This window comes from Melanerpes formicivorus, unplaced genomic scaffold, assembly GCF_026170545.1.
Source record: "Melanerpes formicivorus ecotype bairdi unplaced genomic scaffold, bMelFor1.0.p_v2 SCAF_8, whole genome shotgun sequence".
NCBI classification, from domain to species: Eukaryota; Metazoa; Chordata; class Aves; order Piciformes; family Picidae; genus Melanerpes; species Melanerpes formicivorus.
Genome location: NW_027142360.1, coordinates 21,443,642 through 21,460,487, shown reverse-complemented (window position 1 = coordinate 21,460,487; position 16,846 = coordinate 21,443,642). Strand labels below are relative to the sequence as shown.

Here is a 16,846-nt window from a genome sequence, read left to right as displayed (position 1 = left end):
GCAGCTGAAGCAGGGCCACCATGAGCCCCAGGTGCCTGCCGTGTAGTTTTGCAGGCAGGGATGAGGCACAGCACAGGGGTGGGAGCCCTATACCGAGGGAAAGGTGCACACCTGCCCCTGAGACCCTTTTGCCACGATGCTGCTGTCCTGGGTGGGTGCCCACGGCGTGAGTGGGGCTTTCTGCCCACATATGTATGACCGAGCAGATGTGGCGAGGCCTGCACTGGGGACTGCCGTGCCATATGGCTCTGTATGTGTGTGAGATGCATGGCTCCTGCCTGGCTGATGCCAACTGTCAAACAAGAAATATATTTAAATACATATGTATGGCTAGTAAACAAAATAAAAGAACCCTGTGAAAGCCACGAGATGCAGTGGCTGGAGGCAGTGTGTGCTCCTGCTGGGCTCTGCTGGGGTGAAGAGCAGCCAACAGGGCAGCTGCTCTTCAAAATTCCTGCAGAAGTGGGGGACCAACCCCAGTCGTGGTTCCCCTGATTGTGGTGGTCACCTCTCTTGGTGAGCAGCAGCACCCTGTCCCAGGCTCAGGATCTGCTTCCACAGAGGCAGGCTGGAGCACCCTAGGCTTTCCCTGGGACCTGCTGTGCAGAGGTGGGTGAGTAAATCCTGCTGTCTGGATAAAATTCTGAGTGCCCCAGGTGCAGCACCTCCACTGTGACGCACGCACACGAGACAAAGAGCCGCGACGGGCAGGGCTCATGGGAAAGTCACTTTTAATGGTTTATTGCCAATGTTACAAAGGTCCACACATGGTCAGACAGGCAGGAACCACACTGGAATTGTAAAAACACCAACAAGTCTAGGGGTTTAGTTTGTTTTCAAAGGAAAAAAAAAAACCCAGACAAATAAAAATCCAAAGTTTGCCTTGGCCAAGCTGCCTGCGTGTCCCAGGGATGCCTCTGGCCTCAGCTGGCATCGCCACAGCCCCTTGGTGAGCCGGGCGTTGAGTTGGCAGTGAGATGGGCTGTGGGGTCCCAGAGCAGTCCCCACACCAGCCTGGGATGAGGCAGCACATGGCAGTTCTCCTGAATCCACAGAGTTCCCAGCTGTCCTGTGTGGCACCAGCCTTGCTCTCTTCCTCTTCCCACTCACAGCAGACTGCTGGCCCCACCACAACAGCAGCAGCAAGCGGTGGGGAATGCCCTCTCCATCAGCACCAAGGACTGGCATTCTTGCTGAGTGGGTGCCCAGGGCCTGGCCATCGTTGCCCACTCAACTTTGGGGGGTGCTTATCCTGCTTTGAAAGAACCCCCTGAATATGCTTATAATCTCTCTGGAGCGTTGGTGCAGGCATCTTTTCCCTGGAGTCAGTTCAGGCCCAGCCTGGTGCACACTATCCCTGTCCCGCTGCCCTCTACCCTGTCCCTCCCCAGAGCTGCAGGAGTCCACCCGGCCAGAGTATGGCGAAGAAGACCAAGAACAATGTTTGTGCTTTGTATAGGAGACCCTGGCTGCACCGAGGGGCTGGGGAGGAGGTGGCTGCACTCACCCCATAGCTGAAGCTCCTCAAACTGGCAGCCTCCTCAGCAAGCTACCGACGTGCACACACACACGCACACACACACAGGAAGGGGGGAGGGGTTCCCAGGGGGCTGGAGTGACAAAGGGTGGAGGAAGAGAAGGTGACTAGCTCCCCAAACCCATGTCAGCACTGAGCCAAGGAAAGCCCATTACCAGCCCAGCAGCGTCGGGGAGCACAAAGGTGCCAAGTGCACCCCTGCCCCATGCCCAGGCGCAGCCCCCCGGGGCACAATGCCAAGCACACAGCCTGCCAGCAGCTCTCTTTTCTTCTTCTAGCTGAGGGTTTTTCTTTCTGTAAGCCACCTGCCTCCCCGTGGCACTGCTGACCTGAGATCTTTTGATGGAGGGACATGGCTCAGGTGGCTGCAGTGAGCTGCCAGCGATGGGGAGGGGTCTCAAGCACTCAGTCCCTGCACAGTGATACACCACCCCACGGCACCCCCTTTGCCCCCAGCCCCGTGGCATACCGTGCTGCAGGCAGTAGGACCAAAGGAGGTGCCTGTGTTGCTGGAGCAGGATTCAGGAGAATGAAATGAGCCCCCCCCAGAGCCTCCCCTCAGCCCCATCCTACTCTCAGCATCTGCTTCAGCCTGGGGCAGCCAGGAAGCCAGTGGGTAGGACTGGTTCCCCTCCTCCCCACGGCCTCCAGGATAAGGAAGGGAACATGAGGCTTGGCACCGCCCCTGGAGCTGGGGGGGTGGCAGGGGAGGGCTCTGCTTCCCCTGTGCCCCTCGACAGACACTTACAAACACACACAGAGAAAGGAAATTGTAACCTTATAAAAGACACCTAACGCAAACCTGCGGGTTTGGGGGCAGCCTCGGCCCCGCTGCCACCTCAGCTCCCCCTGTGCCCCCGCGAGTGGCTGGCAGGCTGCCTCTGTGGGGCCGAGGGGCTGCTGGCCCCTCTAGGCACCTAGGAGCCGATGATCTGGCCGGACCATGTCTCATGCTTCGTGTGGGGTGCCAGGTTGGTGAGAACCACCTCCACTGCCTGGAACTTCTGGTTCTTGGGAGGGATAGGGCAGACCTTGTATGTCACCTCATCACCTTCCACTGGGACGTACTCCCCTTCGATGCTGCAGGAGGAGAGGAGAGGGGAGGGGAGAGGAAGGGAGGGGTGAGTGGGGAGAGAGAAGGGGAGTGGGGAGAGGAGAAGAGGGGAGGAGGGGAGAAGGGGAGAGAGGACAGGGGGAGGAGAGAAGAGGCAGTGGGGCTGGGGCCAAGAGCTGGCCCCTCACCCCAGACCACCCAGCACCAAGGAAAGCATCCAACCCATTAGCTGTGTCTTGGGAAATAAAATCCATTGGCAATGGTTGGTATAGAACTGGCACCACAGCCCACAGGTCTCCAGCCCCATGCTGATGGCATGGCTCCCCCAGGATGTCCTGGCAGCATGCATCTCCCAGACTTACTCAGAGACGTGCACAAAGATGTCCTCTGTGCCATTCTCAGGAGTGATGAACCCATGGCCCTGGGAGCGGGAGAACTGCTTGCAGACACCCTTGAAGATGGGGCCAGCGGAGGCACGCGCTGTCCTGTGCCAGGGGAGAGAGGGAGGTGGCTCACCAGTGCTGCTTGCCCAGGGAGAGGCTGGCTACAAAAATGCCGTTCCCTGGGAGAGGGACTTGGATAGATTGGATCCATGGTCGACATTAACAGGATGAGCTTCAACAAGGCCAAATGCCAGGTCCTGCACTTGGGTCACAACAACCCCAAGCAACACTACAGGCCTGGGGAAGTGTGGGTGGAAAGCTGTCTGGCAGCAAGGGACCTGGGGGTTCTAATTGACAAGCAACTGACTATGAGCAAGCAGTGTGCCCAGGTGGCCAAGAAAGCCAGTGGCATCCTGGTTTGGATTAGAAATGCCATAGCCAGCAGGAGTAGGGAGGTGACTGTCACCTTGTACTCAGCTCTGCTGAGGCCACACCTTGAGTGTTGTGTCCAGTTTTGGGCACCTCAATACAAGAGAGATGTGGAGGTGCTGGAGCCAGGGCAGAGGAGGGCAAGGAAGCTGGGGAAGGTCCTGGAGAATAAACCTGGTGAAGAGTGACTGAAGGAGCTGGGGATGGTTAGTTTGAAAAAGAGGAGGCTGAGGGGAGACCTCATTGCTGTCTACAACTACCTGAAAGAATATTGTGGAGGGGCTGCTGCTGGTCTCTTCTCACAGGTAGTTAGTTGTAGAACACGAGGGCATGGCCTCAAGCAGTGACTGGGGACATTATGGAAAAAATTTCAGGGCAAGAGTGGTCAGGCATTGGAATGGGCTGCCCAGGGAGGTGGTTGAGTCACCAACCCTGGATGTGTTTCAAGGTGGTTTGGATGTGGTGCTTGGGGATATGGTTTAGGGGTGAACTGTGTAGAGCAGGGTTATCGGCTGGACTCGGTGACCTTGAGAGTCTTTTCCAACCTGAATGTTTCTGAATGCATCCAGCCATGGCACCCCAGGCAGGTGGGTGTGGTGCTGCCAGGCACCACAGTGGAGACGTGCACTGGGCATGGATGGCCCTGCAGGTGCTGCTGGCAGTGCCTGCTCAGCCAGGCTGGATGGTGCCCAGGGGGCTCGCTGCAGGCGGGGTACTTACGCGGAGTAGGTCCTGGTCCTCTTGGTGGGGAGGGGACTGGGCAGGTCCCGCAGCAGGAGGTTGCCCCGCTCCCAGATGCGGCTGCCCTCCCGCTGGAAGGGGAAGGTAGGCCACACTGGGGACTTGGGGGAGTGCAGAGGGGGCACTGCCGGCGGAGCGCTGGGGTCCGAGGCCATGGTGGGGTCCGTGGGCTCCTCCGTTTTGGGAACAGGCAGGCAGGTGGCAGGAGAAAGGGCACCCAGGGGTGTGGGTCTGCTACTTGTGACCTGGGGAGCAAAGTGTGTGTGGGAAGTTACAGGTTCCAATGGAAGGGCTTTTGTCAGGGGCAGTTCTGCTGTCAGGAATTGCGCTCTCTGCTCCCAGCCCCACGCCTCTGGGGGCAAGCAGCATATCACCATCCTTCCGTACTGGGCACAAACCCCCCAGCGCTGGGAACTGCCCTGGGAAGTCCTTCCCAGTTTGGAGCAGCCCATTGATCCCAAGGGAAGGAAAGAGCCTGGTTTGTGGCTTTGTCTTGGCTTTTTCAGGATAATCACACATATTAGAAATGAAGTCACTAAAAAGAACACCCTGGGAGAAGGAGCATCTCTCTGTGGGGAAGGGACACTGGGAGGCTATGGAGACACCTCAGACAAGCCACGAGACAAGCACAGCCTCCTGCTGCTGTGGTCATTGAGCTCCAGTTTTTGGCTGGCAACAAACAGTTTGCAAGGATTCAAAGCCCCAGGGGCTTTGAAATCTTTGGCTGCTGGCGGATGTGCAAGATGTGGCCTGAGGAGCCAGAACAATCCTGGGCATGGCTGTTCTCAGTGAACCACCCCAAGCATGAAACTGGGGAAGGGAGTTGGGGGGGAGGAGGTTTGTGTGCATTTTTAAGCCTCTCAGCAAGATGCTGTGGTGCATGATCAGCACTGCAGCTGCACAATCACAGAGCCTTTGCTCTGCCAATTACCATTCCCATCAGTCACTGCATGTGATGCCAGGTGCCTCTGTCTTGGGGTTCCTCACGCCAGAAGCTGCTTGTGGGTGCTGAGTGGGGGCTCTCCTGTCTCCAGCATCCCTCAGGCTCTGGGATTTCCCCATTGCCCAGAGCCAAGAAGCCAGACATACCCTGCCCTTTCCTGCCACCCTCTCCAGCCCTTCCCAGCCTTCTGGGGCATGCATCAGCTCTGGGGACGACACCTGCAGGCACCGGGAAACACAGAGAGTGTTTAATTTGGGTTCTGACTCATCTGCAGCACCTGGAGATGCAGAGGCCCTGGAGGGATGCATGAAAGGGGGTCACCTCTGCTCTGAAATTAGCAGGCACCAAGGACATGGGAAAAGGTTTCTAGGGCATATGAAGTTTTGCGAAGGGACCAGGCAACTCCTGTTCCCCTTGCCCACCTCTACTTGCTTCCCCTGCCAGAGGGTCTGCCTGCTGCTGGGTCCTGAGTGCTGCCAGTCCAGCTTGGCTGTCCATCCACACTTCAGCTAGTGGTGCTAACAACTGCTCCCTCTCAGCCACGCAGAACTGCATGTCGAGGGCCAGGCAGCAAAAGCCACACTAGAGTCCCACCCCAAGGCAGAAGCTACCACTGTCCTCTTGCCCTCTGAGACGACTTCCAGCTGTGTCTGCACACCCTGCAAAATGTCCTTCCCTTTGCTGGCTTCCCATCCACCCCCACACAAAACCCTTCCTGCGCTTCAGTGGCTCCTCTCTGCCACAAAGCAAGTGGAGCACACAGGCCTGCCCTCTGCTCCACAGCCCACCCCACACCAGCACTGCTCAGCTCCCAGCCCACTGGGATCAGCACCTCCTTCCCACATGATGAGGCTCAGCAGCTCCTGCCCCTGTGCCCTGGCTCAGCACCTCCTCCCCCTGTGCCCTGGCTCAGCACCTCCTCCCATTCACAGGCTCAGGCTCAACACCTCTTTCCTCCATGCCTGAGGAACTCAGAGAAACTAAGGAAACATCTGAGCAAGACACCCAAAAGCTGGGGCAGCCACCAAGGTGCTTCTCTGCTGCCATCTGTACCCCTCATCTGACCACCCTGCCTGTGCTGGTGGGCATCAAAAAGCAGTGTGGTCCCCAAGTGTCACTGCAGGAACTGGCACCTTCCCAGGAGGTGTCAGGGCTGGACAAGCAGCACCATTTGAGGGAAGCAGCCTTCAGTTCTCTCCCACATCTTGAAGCTGCCACTATGAGAATGGCTTCACCACAGCGTGCCTCCCCTGGTCACTTTTGCTGATGAGGCTTTTAGGTTCCCCCACCAGATTAGGGACAATGGAGGGTATTTAACCTGAATAATAATGCTTGGAGCAAGCTATTAGTATGCTGAGGGGGATGGTCGGTGCCAGGAGAAAGAGCTTTCTCTGGTGGGTCCATAAGGGGCTGGAAAAATGGAAGTTTCCCAGAGGCAAAAGTAAAATAAGAGACGACAGAGAAGAGGTGTACAAGAGAGGGGGACTTGCAGAGGCAAAATGGCATGGGCAGATGAAGTGGCAATCGAGAGTGGGTTTGCCTCAGTTTCACCTGTGGGTCCAGCCCAGGCTAGAGTGCCCTGGAAAGCTCCCTGGTTTGGGGGATGAGCAGTGGTGCGGAGAAGGAGCATGCTGGGCAGCACATGCTGGCAGAGAATGCAGTCAGCCTGCTCCTGAGGAGCAAGGGCAGCAGCAGAGGGTGCTCTCCTAGGGGTGCCATCTACTCCCACATGCTGATCTTGCCCTACATAGGAGAACAAGCCAGGTGTGATCATCCCCAGGCACTTGGGGAGCTCTGGCTGGCCCATGGGGATGCAGGGGAGAGCCTTGGCACTTGGCACCACCTCACTGGGACAGCACAGCGAGGCTGTGGGATCTCCATCCTTGGGGTATGCAACCTCCCCTGAGCAGCTTGCTCTAATTGAGGTATTGCACCTAAGTCCTGCTTGGGGTGGGGGCTGGAGCAGAGCCCCATCCTGTGGCCATGCTAAGACTGACTCACACAGCCAGCAGCACCGCCCCACTGCAGTGCCCAGCCTGAGCACCCCATATTTGTGGGTCAGCCTTGGGGCCTGGTGGCTGAATGCTTGGTGCCAGTGCCAGGGAAGATGAGGCTTAGCAGGAGCTTTGGCACCACAGGGGGCTCCGAGGCGGTATCCTGCCTCCCACCTCATTTAAATCCCTGCTGCAAACAAAGGAACCGAGGAAATTAAACTCACAGCAAAAGCAGGCTGAGAAAAGAGAGGAGACACGAGCATGTCCTCACTGGTATCTTCCCTCTCAGCCCTGACAGAGAGCAGGCAAAGCCTGGTTTTGTCCTTCTTTCCTCCCTGTGCTCCATCCTCTCCTCAACCCATTATTCATGCTGCAGCCCCAGCAGGTGACAAGGAGGGGGCACCTGGGGCACAGGAGGCGTTTTCCCTCTCACCCCCATCACCACGTTAACCTCCACCGGGGCCAAAAGCATCTCTTCCCACTCTGCATCTCTCCTGGCCTGGCAGACACCACCCACAACACCGTGTCCACCTCACGCACATCCACAGTGCAGGGATGAGATCCGGGTCGCTTGAGGAGGCGGGCAGAGGCTGCAGCAGCCTGGCTCTGCTGCAGGGCATGGGAAGCCTTTCCAGCATCAACCCCCTCCACCCTCATCGCTGGACTTTCACCTCGCTCCTCCCTGTCTCCCATTTGGTAGCTCTTCTCCGAAGGTCCCCTGAGGTGACAGTCTGAGCCAAGGATATGTGCAAGCAGCACCGAGCCCACCACCCCCTGGAACGATGCTCTTTTTAAAAGCACACAAAAAACCACCCCAGCCCTGTCCATTTTCCCCTCGACTCCTCTCAGAGCAAAGGCCCAGAGCCCCCTGATGCTAGGGGTTTCTTTCGTCGGCGGCAGCCAGCTTTGCTTTTGCATGTTTTGGAGGGCAGGCTTCCGAGCAGAGCTGACAGTCGGAGTGCTTGCAGGAGAACGCAGAAAACCCAGGCCAATTAAGGCAGACAGGCAGCAGACACATCAGCTTTTATCTCGAGATCCAAGTACCCCATTCATCACCAGCGCCTGAAAGGTCTGTGCTTTATCAAATAAAATCACTGTCTCTCTCCCTCTCTTTAAAGCCAAACACATTGACTTGGGTGCTGGCTGTGACCTTGTTTAACTAAACAGCCTTTCAAAGTCCCCCAGAACTGGGGAAGAAACCTTTTGAAGAGGCACCAGCCTCTGCCTACCACTCCCCGTTCATTAGCAGCAGCAAAGAAAAATCCCTTTCTCTTCCCTCGGCCGGGTGTGTGTGGGGGGGATACATCTTTAATTGGCTTAATCACCCTCAGCGAGCCGGCCCTCCCGCACGGCGCTTCTTTGTGCTCCTGCCATCCACCGGAACCCTGGGGCTGCCAGGATGGATGGACGGACGGACGGACGGACGGGTGGCAGCTCTGCCGGCAGCTGTGACGCTCTGGCTCTGGATCTGACCCTTCAGATGGCTCACCGTTGCCCTAAGGGCTGTTTGCTGTCACGTCGTTGTGCCCCTTTGCAAGTCCCCAGCTCAGATGATGTCTGCCACCACGCTGGGGTCTCCCAAAAGCTGCCTCTCCCCCTGCTACCGTTGAGGAGCTGGAGGTTATTTTCCCTCTGCTGCCTTTTCCAGTGAGCTCCCGCAAGGCCTCCTGCGTGCTCCTTGCTGCTCGCCATCACGTTTTCACCAGCCCTGGTGGCTGGCTGGCTGCCTGTGGCCCCAGTTTAGGAGTCAGATTTACATCCTTGCTCCTTCCACTTCGGTAGCAGAAAAGTCTCTGTGTCTCAGAAAGGCAGCCCACCTTTGCAGCTGGCTGCGGGCAGCCATCTCCTCACCTCACGGAGCAGGGAAAGTGATGTTCTGGCCCTCTGCCATCCTGGGGAGGCTTATGCCCCCCCAGACCCAGCCTGTCTAGACACGGGTTGAAATAGAAGAGCTACACCCCTCCAGACATAGGAGCGTGTCCCCAGAGACCAATGCAGGAATAAAAAATCCCATTTTTCATCTCCTTGGCACATTCAGCCGAGGGAACCAACGACGTGGCGGTGGCCAGCAGCTCCCAAACCCGCAGCTCCCAGGGGGCTGCCGTGAAGGGCAGGAACCATCTGGGGGAACCGGGGTGGTTTCAGGCGGAGGTTACCACAAGCAGGCAGGGCCACCGCAGGGCTCGCTGGGCTACGTTTCTCCATCCTGCCTTCCCCGGTGGAGGCTCACAGCCTCGGCGTCTGGCAGGTTTTTGTAAATGCTGTCTCTGTCCAATGCTAATGAAAGCCTCTCAGCCCTCCCTCTCCTTTTTTTTGGCCACCAGACCGTGCCGTTAAGAGTTAAATACCGAGCAAAGCAAACTCCTCGCTCACCCTGCATGTTAAAAACCCTCTTCGGTGAAACAAATTACTATAGGAAAAATAAACTAGGCGGTTTGGGGGGGGGGGGGGGGGGGGAAACACAGACTGACAGCATCCCTTCCCCAGCTAAGCCAATCACACTCACAACTCCAGGGATCTTTGCTGAGATAGTCTCGCCTACGATACAGCCTGCTTAGCGCTAAAATATGAATGTCACCTTTAGGGATAGATTATAAAAAGCTCATTTAGTCAATGCTGGGTTGCCCAGTTCTCAGGGAGGCCATGGGAGAGAGCGAGCAGGCTGGCAGATGCAAAGGGGAAGCAAAGGGAGAAGCCATCATGGAAGCTTGATTTACCTTTTAAGCATCTAGGCACAATCATCACTCCCAAATACCAAGTTTGTGGGATGTGGTTGTTCTGTCATGTTTTGTTTGTTTGCTGTTGTGGTTGGGTTTGGGTTTTTTTGTTGTTGTTGGTTTGTTTTTTTTTTTTTAATTAGGTTAGTGTCTGTTCAAAGACCTGGTGCAAATGTCCTCATCTGTGTCCTTCCTTCCTCCTTTGTGGATCTAACTTGCCATCTGCAGGAATGAATAGTGCAGCCAGTCCCAGAGAACCCCCAATTCAAGCTCCCATCATTACCGGCCTGGCTTTAATAAGACAGATTTTGTTCTAAATCACCTCCCTCCCACATGGCAACCGGAGAGCTGGGTCCCAGCTGATCTCAGCCTGCCGTGGCAAAGCCTCGGCTATTTGCCCCCCAGCCAAAGCGGGCGTGCAACGCCGCCACCCCCAGAGGAGTTATTGTTCCTGAGGCTGGTGGGGAATAACCACACTGGAGGAGGGAAGTCGCACTTCACCCTCGCACCTCTCCGTCGTCGAAAGGAAAAAAGCAGCTTTGAGAGAAAAAGGTGGTGAGCGAAGTTTAACCTCCAGCTACAATAGCCCAGGCAAGCTGGATGCCCATTGTGCCTCCCCTTACTCACCTCCTTAGCAGTGAGGGGCTCCGTGGAGCTGCTCTTTACAAAGCATCGGTGCTTGGCGGGGCCGAACGCTGCTCCGCTACCGTGCGGAGGAGCAGCTACCGCTACCGGAGGAGCAGCGGTCTCGCCTGTAGCCCGGCTTTGGGGGGCTTTCTCCGGCTGCCTGCCTGCCTGCCGGCTGCCTGCTGATGGATCTGCGCTATCTGATGTGTGTATGATGTGCGCCTCGCACACACACGCATCCACACGCCTTCCCCTGACGTCAGGGCCAGGCCAGGGGGAGCGGGCAGGTGGGAGGGATCAGCCTGGTCATTTCTGAGCTAGGCTTAAAGGAGCAAGTCAGTGCGGGGGGCTGGAGGGGACAAGGGCTGGCCTCAGGGAGCCGCATCACTTCGGTTATGCAAAGCGACACGCGTTGGTGGCACAGACTGGATGCAATAGGGCAGCCACACGGACTGCAGGGACAGACGAACGGGGGTGGGAATGGACAGAGGAACGGGGGTGGGAAGGCACAGGGGACGGACATGGGGGCCAGGAGGTTAGGTCTGAGCCAGGAGGTATCTTCTGTGATGGGCCAAACCTCTCATTTCTCCGAGTCCTGCTGGTGCCACGTCAGGCTCTCTCCTTGCCTGCCCAAACCAGCAGCCCCTCAGTATCCACAGGTGCCATGGTCACCCCTGGCACAGCAGGGGAGCACGGAGGGTACATGCCAGAAATCCACCCTACTGCCTTGCTCCCTTCTCTGGGCTTGCAGCCATGACAAACCCAGGTGCTAAGTGTCTCATTTCTAGCAGGGCACTATGGCAATCCCTTGATCCTAGAAGATCTTTCCTTTCTGTTTTTCCCTGTGCTGGCATGACCACGCTCAGAAGAGTCATCACCATGGGCAGAGGCAACATCGTGCATTGGCCTGAGACTTTTCCTCTTGGGGGCAGAGAGCAAGGCAATGAGGAACAGGAATCAATCTTCTGTTGCATTTACTGGGGAACAGAGTGAGGAGTGATGGGGGTGAAATTGCAAGGAGCAAGACTGATGCTACACATCAGGAAACACTTTCTAACAGAACACACAGTTAATTACTTAGGTAGATTGCCTCAGGATGCACTGGAGTCTCCATCACTGGAGGCTTTAAGAACAGGCTGGCTAGGCATCTTTTGGGGGTAATTTAAGTGATATCACCCTCATTTTGAAGCAGAAGGGTGGACCACACCAGCACCTCACCACACAAGTCCCTGTGATCCTGGAGTAAAATTGACAAGGAAGCAGAGCAGGTATGGTGCAGTACCAGTGCTGCAGGGAGCTGTTAGAGGCATCTTGTGGTGTGCAGCAGTTGTGGACTTGTTTTGGTTTCTTAAACATGACTCTTCCCTTGACTCCTGTCTTTTCTTGGTGGCCAAACATGATGATGACAACTGACAACAACCCTTGGGGCTGCAGGGTGGTGTACAGGTCGTGTGGGAAGTCATGAGGCATAGCACAGAGTTGGAAGACAGGGTCGTGACTGCCCATCTGGCTGCATCCATCTCTCCAGGACCAGCTCATGGCAAGATCACCAAGAGGCACTGAAAGTCCAGGTGCCAGTGGGTTCTGCCATTGCCCATCACACTCTGCTTGTGGCTTTTCAAGCAGTTTTCCATGACAAAACAGGAGCCACTTTCACCCCCTGTAGACACCTCTCTGGAGGGAAATGTCTACACATCCCAGAGCAGGAGGCTGCTGAGCTGGAAACAGATGGGGGCCTGGGGGTTGTGTAGTATGGGCATGTCCTCTTCTTCCCCAGGCATTTGGTTAACATTTGTGGACTGAATATCATAAATACCTGCACTTCCCTGCCTGCTCTGTGGTACACCAGGGCTAGCCATGTGCTCAGCTGGACATGTTAAACGATATAAACTGAAGAGCGGAGCCAAGAGTCAGAATCTGACTCTCCCACTCAGTCACTAAGGGCTCTTGACAGAAAAGGCACAGGGAGCCTGAAGTGCATTTGACTGGAAAGTGGCTCTGGGCATGCGCTGCAGCAGAGGAGGCAGAGAGGATAGATAAAGCATGCAAAAATGATAAAATGATAAAAGGGGAAGTTTTGATCAAACCGAGAGTGGGAGTGGGGGTGCTGGAGATGCCTGCAGAGATGGAAGCAAAGGCAGGAGGCTGGAGGACTTTGTATGTGAGAAGTTACAAGAATTCCTTTGGAGTCAATCAAAGGAGGACCAAAACAGCCTAGATGCAAGTTACCCCTCTCCTCCTCCAGTGTCCCTGATCCAGTTCTCCCCAACAGCCATGGGGATGTGGGGGCAGAGGAGATCTTAAACAAAATGATGTGATGGCTCCTTTCATTTTCTTCCCAGTTTCTGAGCCTTCAGGTAACTTTGAATAGTATTTTCCAGCCTTCATGTACAAGTGTGAGAAGGAGAAATGCCTGGGATTTTCTCTCTCTGACAGAAAGGCCCTTGTGTAATCCCTGGATTCCCACAGCTGAAGCTTCAAAAAAACCCAAAAACCCCAACCCAAAACCCAGCAAGTGAAAATCATGCTTCCAAAAGCCAGGAAAGCTCCACTGCTGCTGAGAGACTCCAGAGACTGTCTGCTTATGCATGAAAAGGTGTGGAGAGGCACTGCAGATTTATGGATATTCCTTGTGTCACTCACCACTGGGACAAAAAGAGATCACTCAGCAAAACCAGGCTGTTCACACAAGTTCCAACATCAGAATACTTTAGCTACAGTTATTTACTGTTAAATATAGTTCAACTCTGAGCACAATCAATAGCTGAGTTGGGACAACACCCAAAGGGCAAAGTTTGGCCTTTGTTTATACTTTTACATCAGGGACAGCGCTTATGAAACACAGAATTCCTCCAGGGTGTAACAAAGCAACATTCATCACATCTACTAAGGCCCAGGCAAACAACAAAGCTTGGGATCCAGGAGGGTTACCTGCAGAAGGTGAGCATGGAAACAGCACCAGAACAAGAGGACACAGTCTCAAGCTGCACCAGGGGAGGTTTAGACTGGATGTTAGGAAGAAGCTCTTCATAGAAAGAGTGATTGCCCATTGGAATGGGCTGCCCAGGGAGGTGGTGGAGTCACCATCACTGGAGGTGTTTAGGAAGAGACTGAATGGGGTGCTTGGTGCCATGGTTTAGTTTATTAGATGGTGTTGGGTGATAGGTTGGACTTGATGATCTCAAAGGTCTTTTCCAACCTGGTCTATTCCCTTCCCTTCCCTTCCCTTCCCTTCCCTTCCCTTCCCTTCCCTTCCCTTCCCTTCCCTTCCCTTCCCTTCCCTTCCCTTCCCTTCCCTTCCCTTCCCTTCCCTTCCCTTCCCTTCCCTTCCCTTCCCTTCCCTTCCCTTCCCTTCCCTTCCCTTCCCTTCCCTTCCCTTCCCTTCCCTTCCCTTCCCTTCCCTTCCCTTCCCTTCCCTTCCCTTCCCTTCCCTTCCCTTCCCCTCCCTTCCCTTCCCCTCTTCTCTATTCTAATTTCCGACTGGTGGAGGCTGAGAAATCTCCAGTCAGACTCAGCTCTGGTCACATTTGTAGCCAGATATTTAAGGTGATGAAGCTCATGTGACACTGCCATCACTAGCTGTCACTCCAAACACTTCAGTTCAGTTTCCCCAGTATCAAAATACCTTCAAGTTTCACCAAAATATGTAGCTGTGTAAAGAAGAGGAATCCTGTCATCGCTGAGGTGCTGGTGAAGGGCCTTGAACACAAGTCATAGGAGGAATGACTGAGGGAACTGGAAGGCTGAAGAGGCTGAGGGGAGACCTCATCACCCTCTCGAAGGAGGTTGGAGGGAGGTAGAGGTTAGTCTGTTCTCACGTGGAACAAGTGACAGGACAAGAGGAAACAGCCTCGTGTTGTGACAAGGGAGGTTTGTGTTGGATATGCGGAAAATTTCTTCACAGAAAGGGTTATCAAGCATTGGCACAGGCTGCCCAGGGAGGTGGTGGAGTCACAGTGCTGAAGGTAATTAAAAGATGTGTGGGTGCGCTGCTCAGGGACGTGGTTTAGGGGTAGTGGTTTAGCAGTAGTCATGCTCTAGGCAAGTGGTTGGATGTGATGATCTCAAAGGTCTCTTCCAACCTCAACAAGTTCTGTGATTACCAAGGACCAGCATGCAGTATGTAGCCCTTGTTGGCAATCATAGAGCTGATAAAGGAGCTATTCCACGTCCCCACCCTAGAAGAATTTGATTGATGTCTGCACTTTACCGAAGACCCAGCCACAAGACGTAAGCCAGTGTGAAGCGAGGCCTCACAAACCTGCTGCTTCCACAACTGGCTTTGGGGGACTGTGCATCAGGCTGAAGTGAGATGCACCTGCTTCATGTTGAGCATGATTATTGGAAACATGAAAAATGTTACCTCAAAGATGGGTAGGGAATGGAAGTGTGATATGATTCCATCCAAATCCACTTATCATAGAATCATAGAATTGTCAGGGCTGGAAGGGACCTCAAAGATCATCTAGTTGCAATCCCCCCTGCCATGGGCAGGGACTCCTCACACTAGATCAGGTTGCCCAGCGCCACATCTAGCATGGCCTTAAAAACCTCCAGGGATGGGGCTTCTACCACCTCCCTGGGCAACCCGTTCCAGTGTCTCATCACCCTCTTGGTGAAGAACTTCTTCCTCACATCCAATCTGATGTCCTCCCAGGTATTCAGCCTACTATTCCCTTGACCCCCTGCCCCTATTTAACCTTGCAGTTCCTACATACAAAAGCACCCAGAGTGATCACCTTGCCAGTAGCAACAGTGTCTAACTTCTACCTCCTTGTGCAGAAGTCTGTTCCTTCCTCTGCCACCAGAAGCAGGACAGAGTCAGGAGCTGTGCTCTCTTCTGAAAAAGTAGCTACAGGTACCCACAAAATCTGCAGTCCAGCTAAAGGTCAAACCTCGCACTGCCAGACCTGCACGAGGCCAGGACAGAACAGCAAGGAACAGGGCACATGTGCCAGCAAAACTGTGCCGTGCCAAGATTAGCGCAGCCACCACTGTAGCACAGGGGAAAGGAACCTTTGTAAGGCTCCCTGAAGTAGGACGAGAAGAGCAAGATTCGGGCTGAGGTGTTCCAATAGAGCAATGTCTGCCACGCTGGCAGCAGAGCTGCTTGCTGAGATGGTAGATCCTGCTCCTGGAATGATGCTGCTCAGGTGACAGGGCAAAACTTGTTCCTGGACCCCCTCATTAAGACAAACACACCAAGCACATGCAGACCAGCCATGTTTATTAACCAAAACCCCAACCATCACAACCCAGCAGACCCTGGTGAAACAGGAGCAACCTTTGAAGATAGCAGCAGCTCCTTGGCCAAGACAGGTATCTCCTTAATGAGACCTAGCCCCAGTGTTTCCAACCTCGCTTTCCCCTTTCCTGTTCCAAGACAGCTCAACATTTAATGATTTCTCATCTGGAACCCTCATTACTGTCCCACCACATGCTTGCTGGGGGGGGGTGTGGGGGGGGTGACACACTTAGCCTTTGCATCAAAGCCAATATGCTGACAGTGCAGTTTCGACTGTCAGGCAGAGACATTTGTTTCTCCTGGCAAATCTTTTTTTAAACACACTTCAAACAACCACCTTTCATTTTTTTTCCCCCAACAACATTCAGACATTAGCACACCCCCTTGTTTTCTACCATCCTTCATGCTGTTTACCTTGCTGCAGGATGCACTGAAGCCTGCAAAATCATACCATGGTTGTGGGGTTTTTTTTGGAGGGTTGCTTGGTTTTGTTGGTTTATTGGGTTGGTTTTTTTTTGGGGGGTAGGGTAATTAACACTCAGAATAAATTATTCCAGCTCTACATTATGCAGATTTGCACCTGATGATAACCTCGAACTAAGCACTGGGCAGGTGCTGATGTGAAGAATACCTCCTGGGCGCAGAGGGGCTATAAGCACACACAGTGCTGCCACGCAGGTAGGCAAACAGGTCAAATATTTGCTCTGAGAGAGGCGCAAACTTTCATCTCTCGTGGCCTGTCGGGATGGAAGCTTAGGGAAATGATAAATGGAAGTACAATAACTGCAAGTGCAGATTGCTGCAGGTGAAACAACAGCTGCAGCCCAGGAGCCACTGCTCGGGGTGGGGAGCACAGGTACACAGCAGCCCTCCGCTGGCCGCCTGCTTGTTGAGGACCTCTCCGCGCTTACATTGACCCAAACCACTCCCCTCAAGCAGGGCACCAGCCACCGCCGCAACCCAGAGCCACCCGGGCCAGCCCACAGCGGTAACGGGAGGGAACGGGAAATAACGGGAGAGAATCGCGCGGTGGGGGGGTGGGAACGGGGCGGTGAGCGAGCGGCGGGGAAGGGCGTGGGAACGCGCCGCGGGGCTGGGAATGGTTCGGGACCCCACCCGGGGCCCCACCCCAATCTGAGGAGGGACAAAATGGTCGCGGCAGGGGGAGGCGCTTGC

General features: G+C 54.9%; 1 protein-coding gene across 1 annotated transcript; it reads right to left on the bottom strand.

Annotated features, from left to right (window-relative positions):
- Positions 1-697: 697 nt before the first annotated feature.
- On the bottom strand, positions 698-10,650 carry CSDC2 (cold shock domain containing C2). The gene is made up of 4 exons (XM_068142561.1): positions 10,426-10,650; positions 4,124-4,389; positions 2,954-3,076; positions 698-2,617 (listed from the first exon to the last, which is right to left on the bottom strand). Exons 2-4 carry the CDS (start codon positions 4,297-4,299, stop codon positions 2,455-2,457), a joined length of 462 nt encoding a protein of 153 aa, XP_067998662.1. The 5' UTR covers positions 4,300-4,389; positions 10,426-10,650; the 3' UTR covers positions 698-2,454.
- Between the last annotated feature and the right edge of the window lie 6,196 nt (positions 10,651-16,846).

Coding starts and splice junctions, on each gene's coding strand:
- CSDC2 (XM_068142561.1), bottom strand. CDS start 4,299: ATGGCCTCGGACCCCAGCGCTCCGCCGGCAGTGCCCCCTCTGCACTCC. Junction 3,077..4,123: donor AGGACCAGGACCTACTCCGC/GTAAGTACCCCG, acceptor CCCCTGGCACAG/GACAGCGCGTGCCTCCGCTG. Junction 2,618..2,953: donor ATCTTTGTGCACGTCTCTGA/GTAAGTCTGGGA, acceptor CTCCTCCTGCAG/CATCGAAGGGGAGTACGTCC.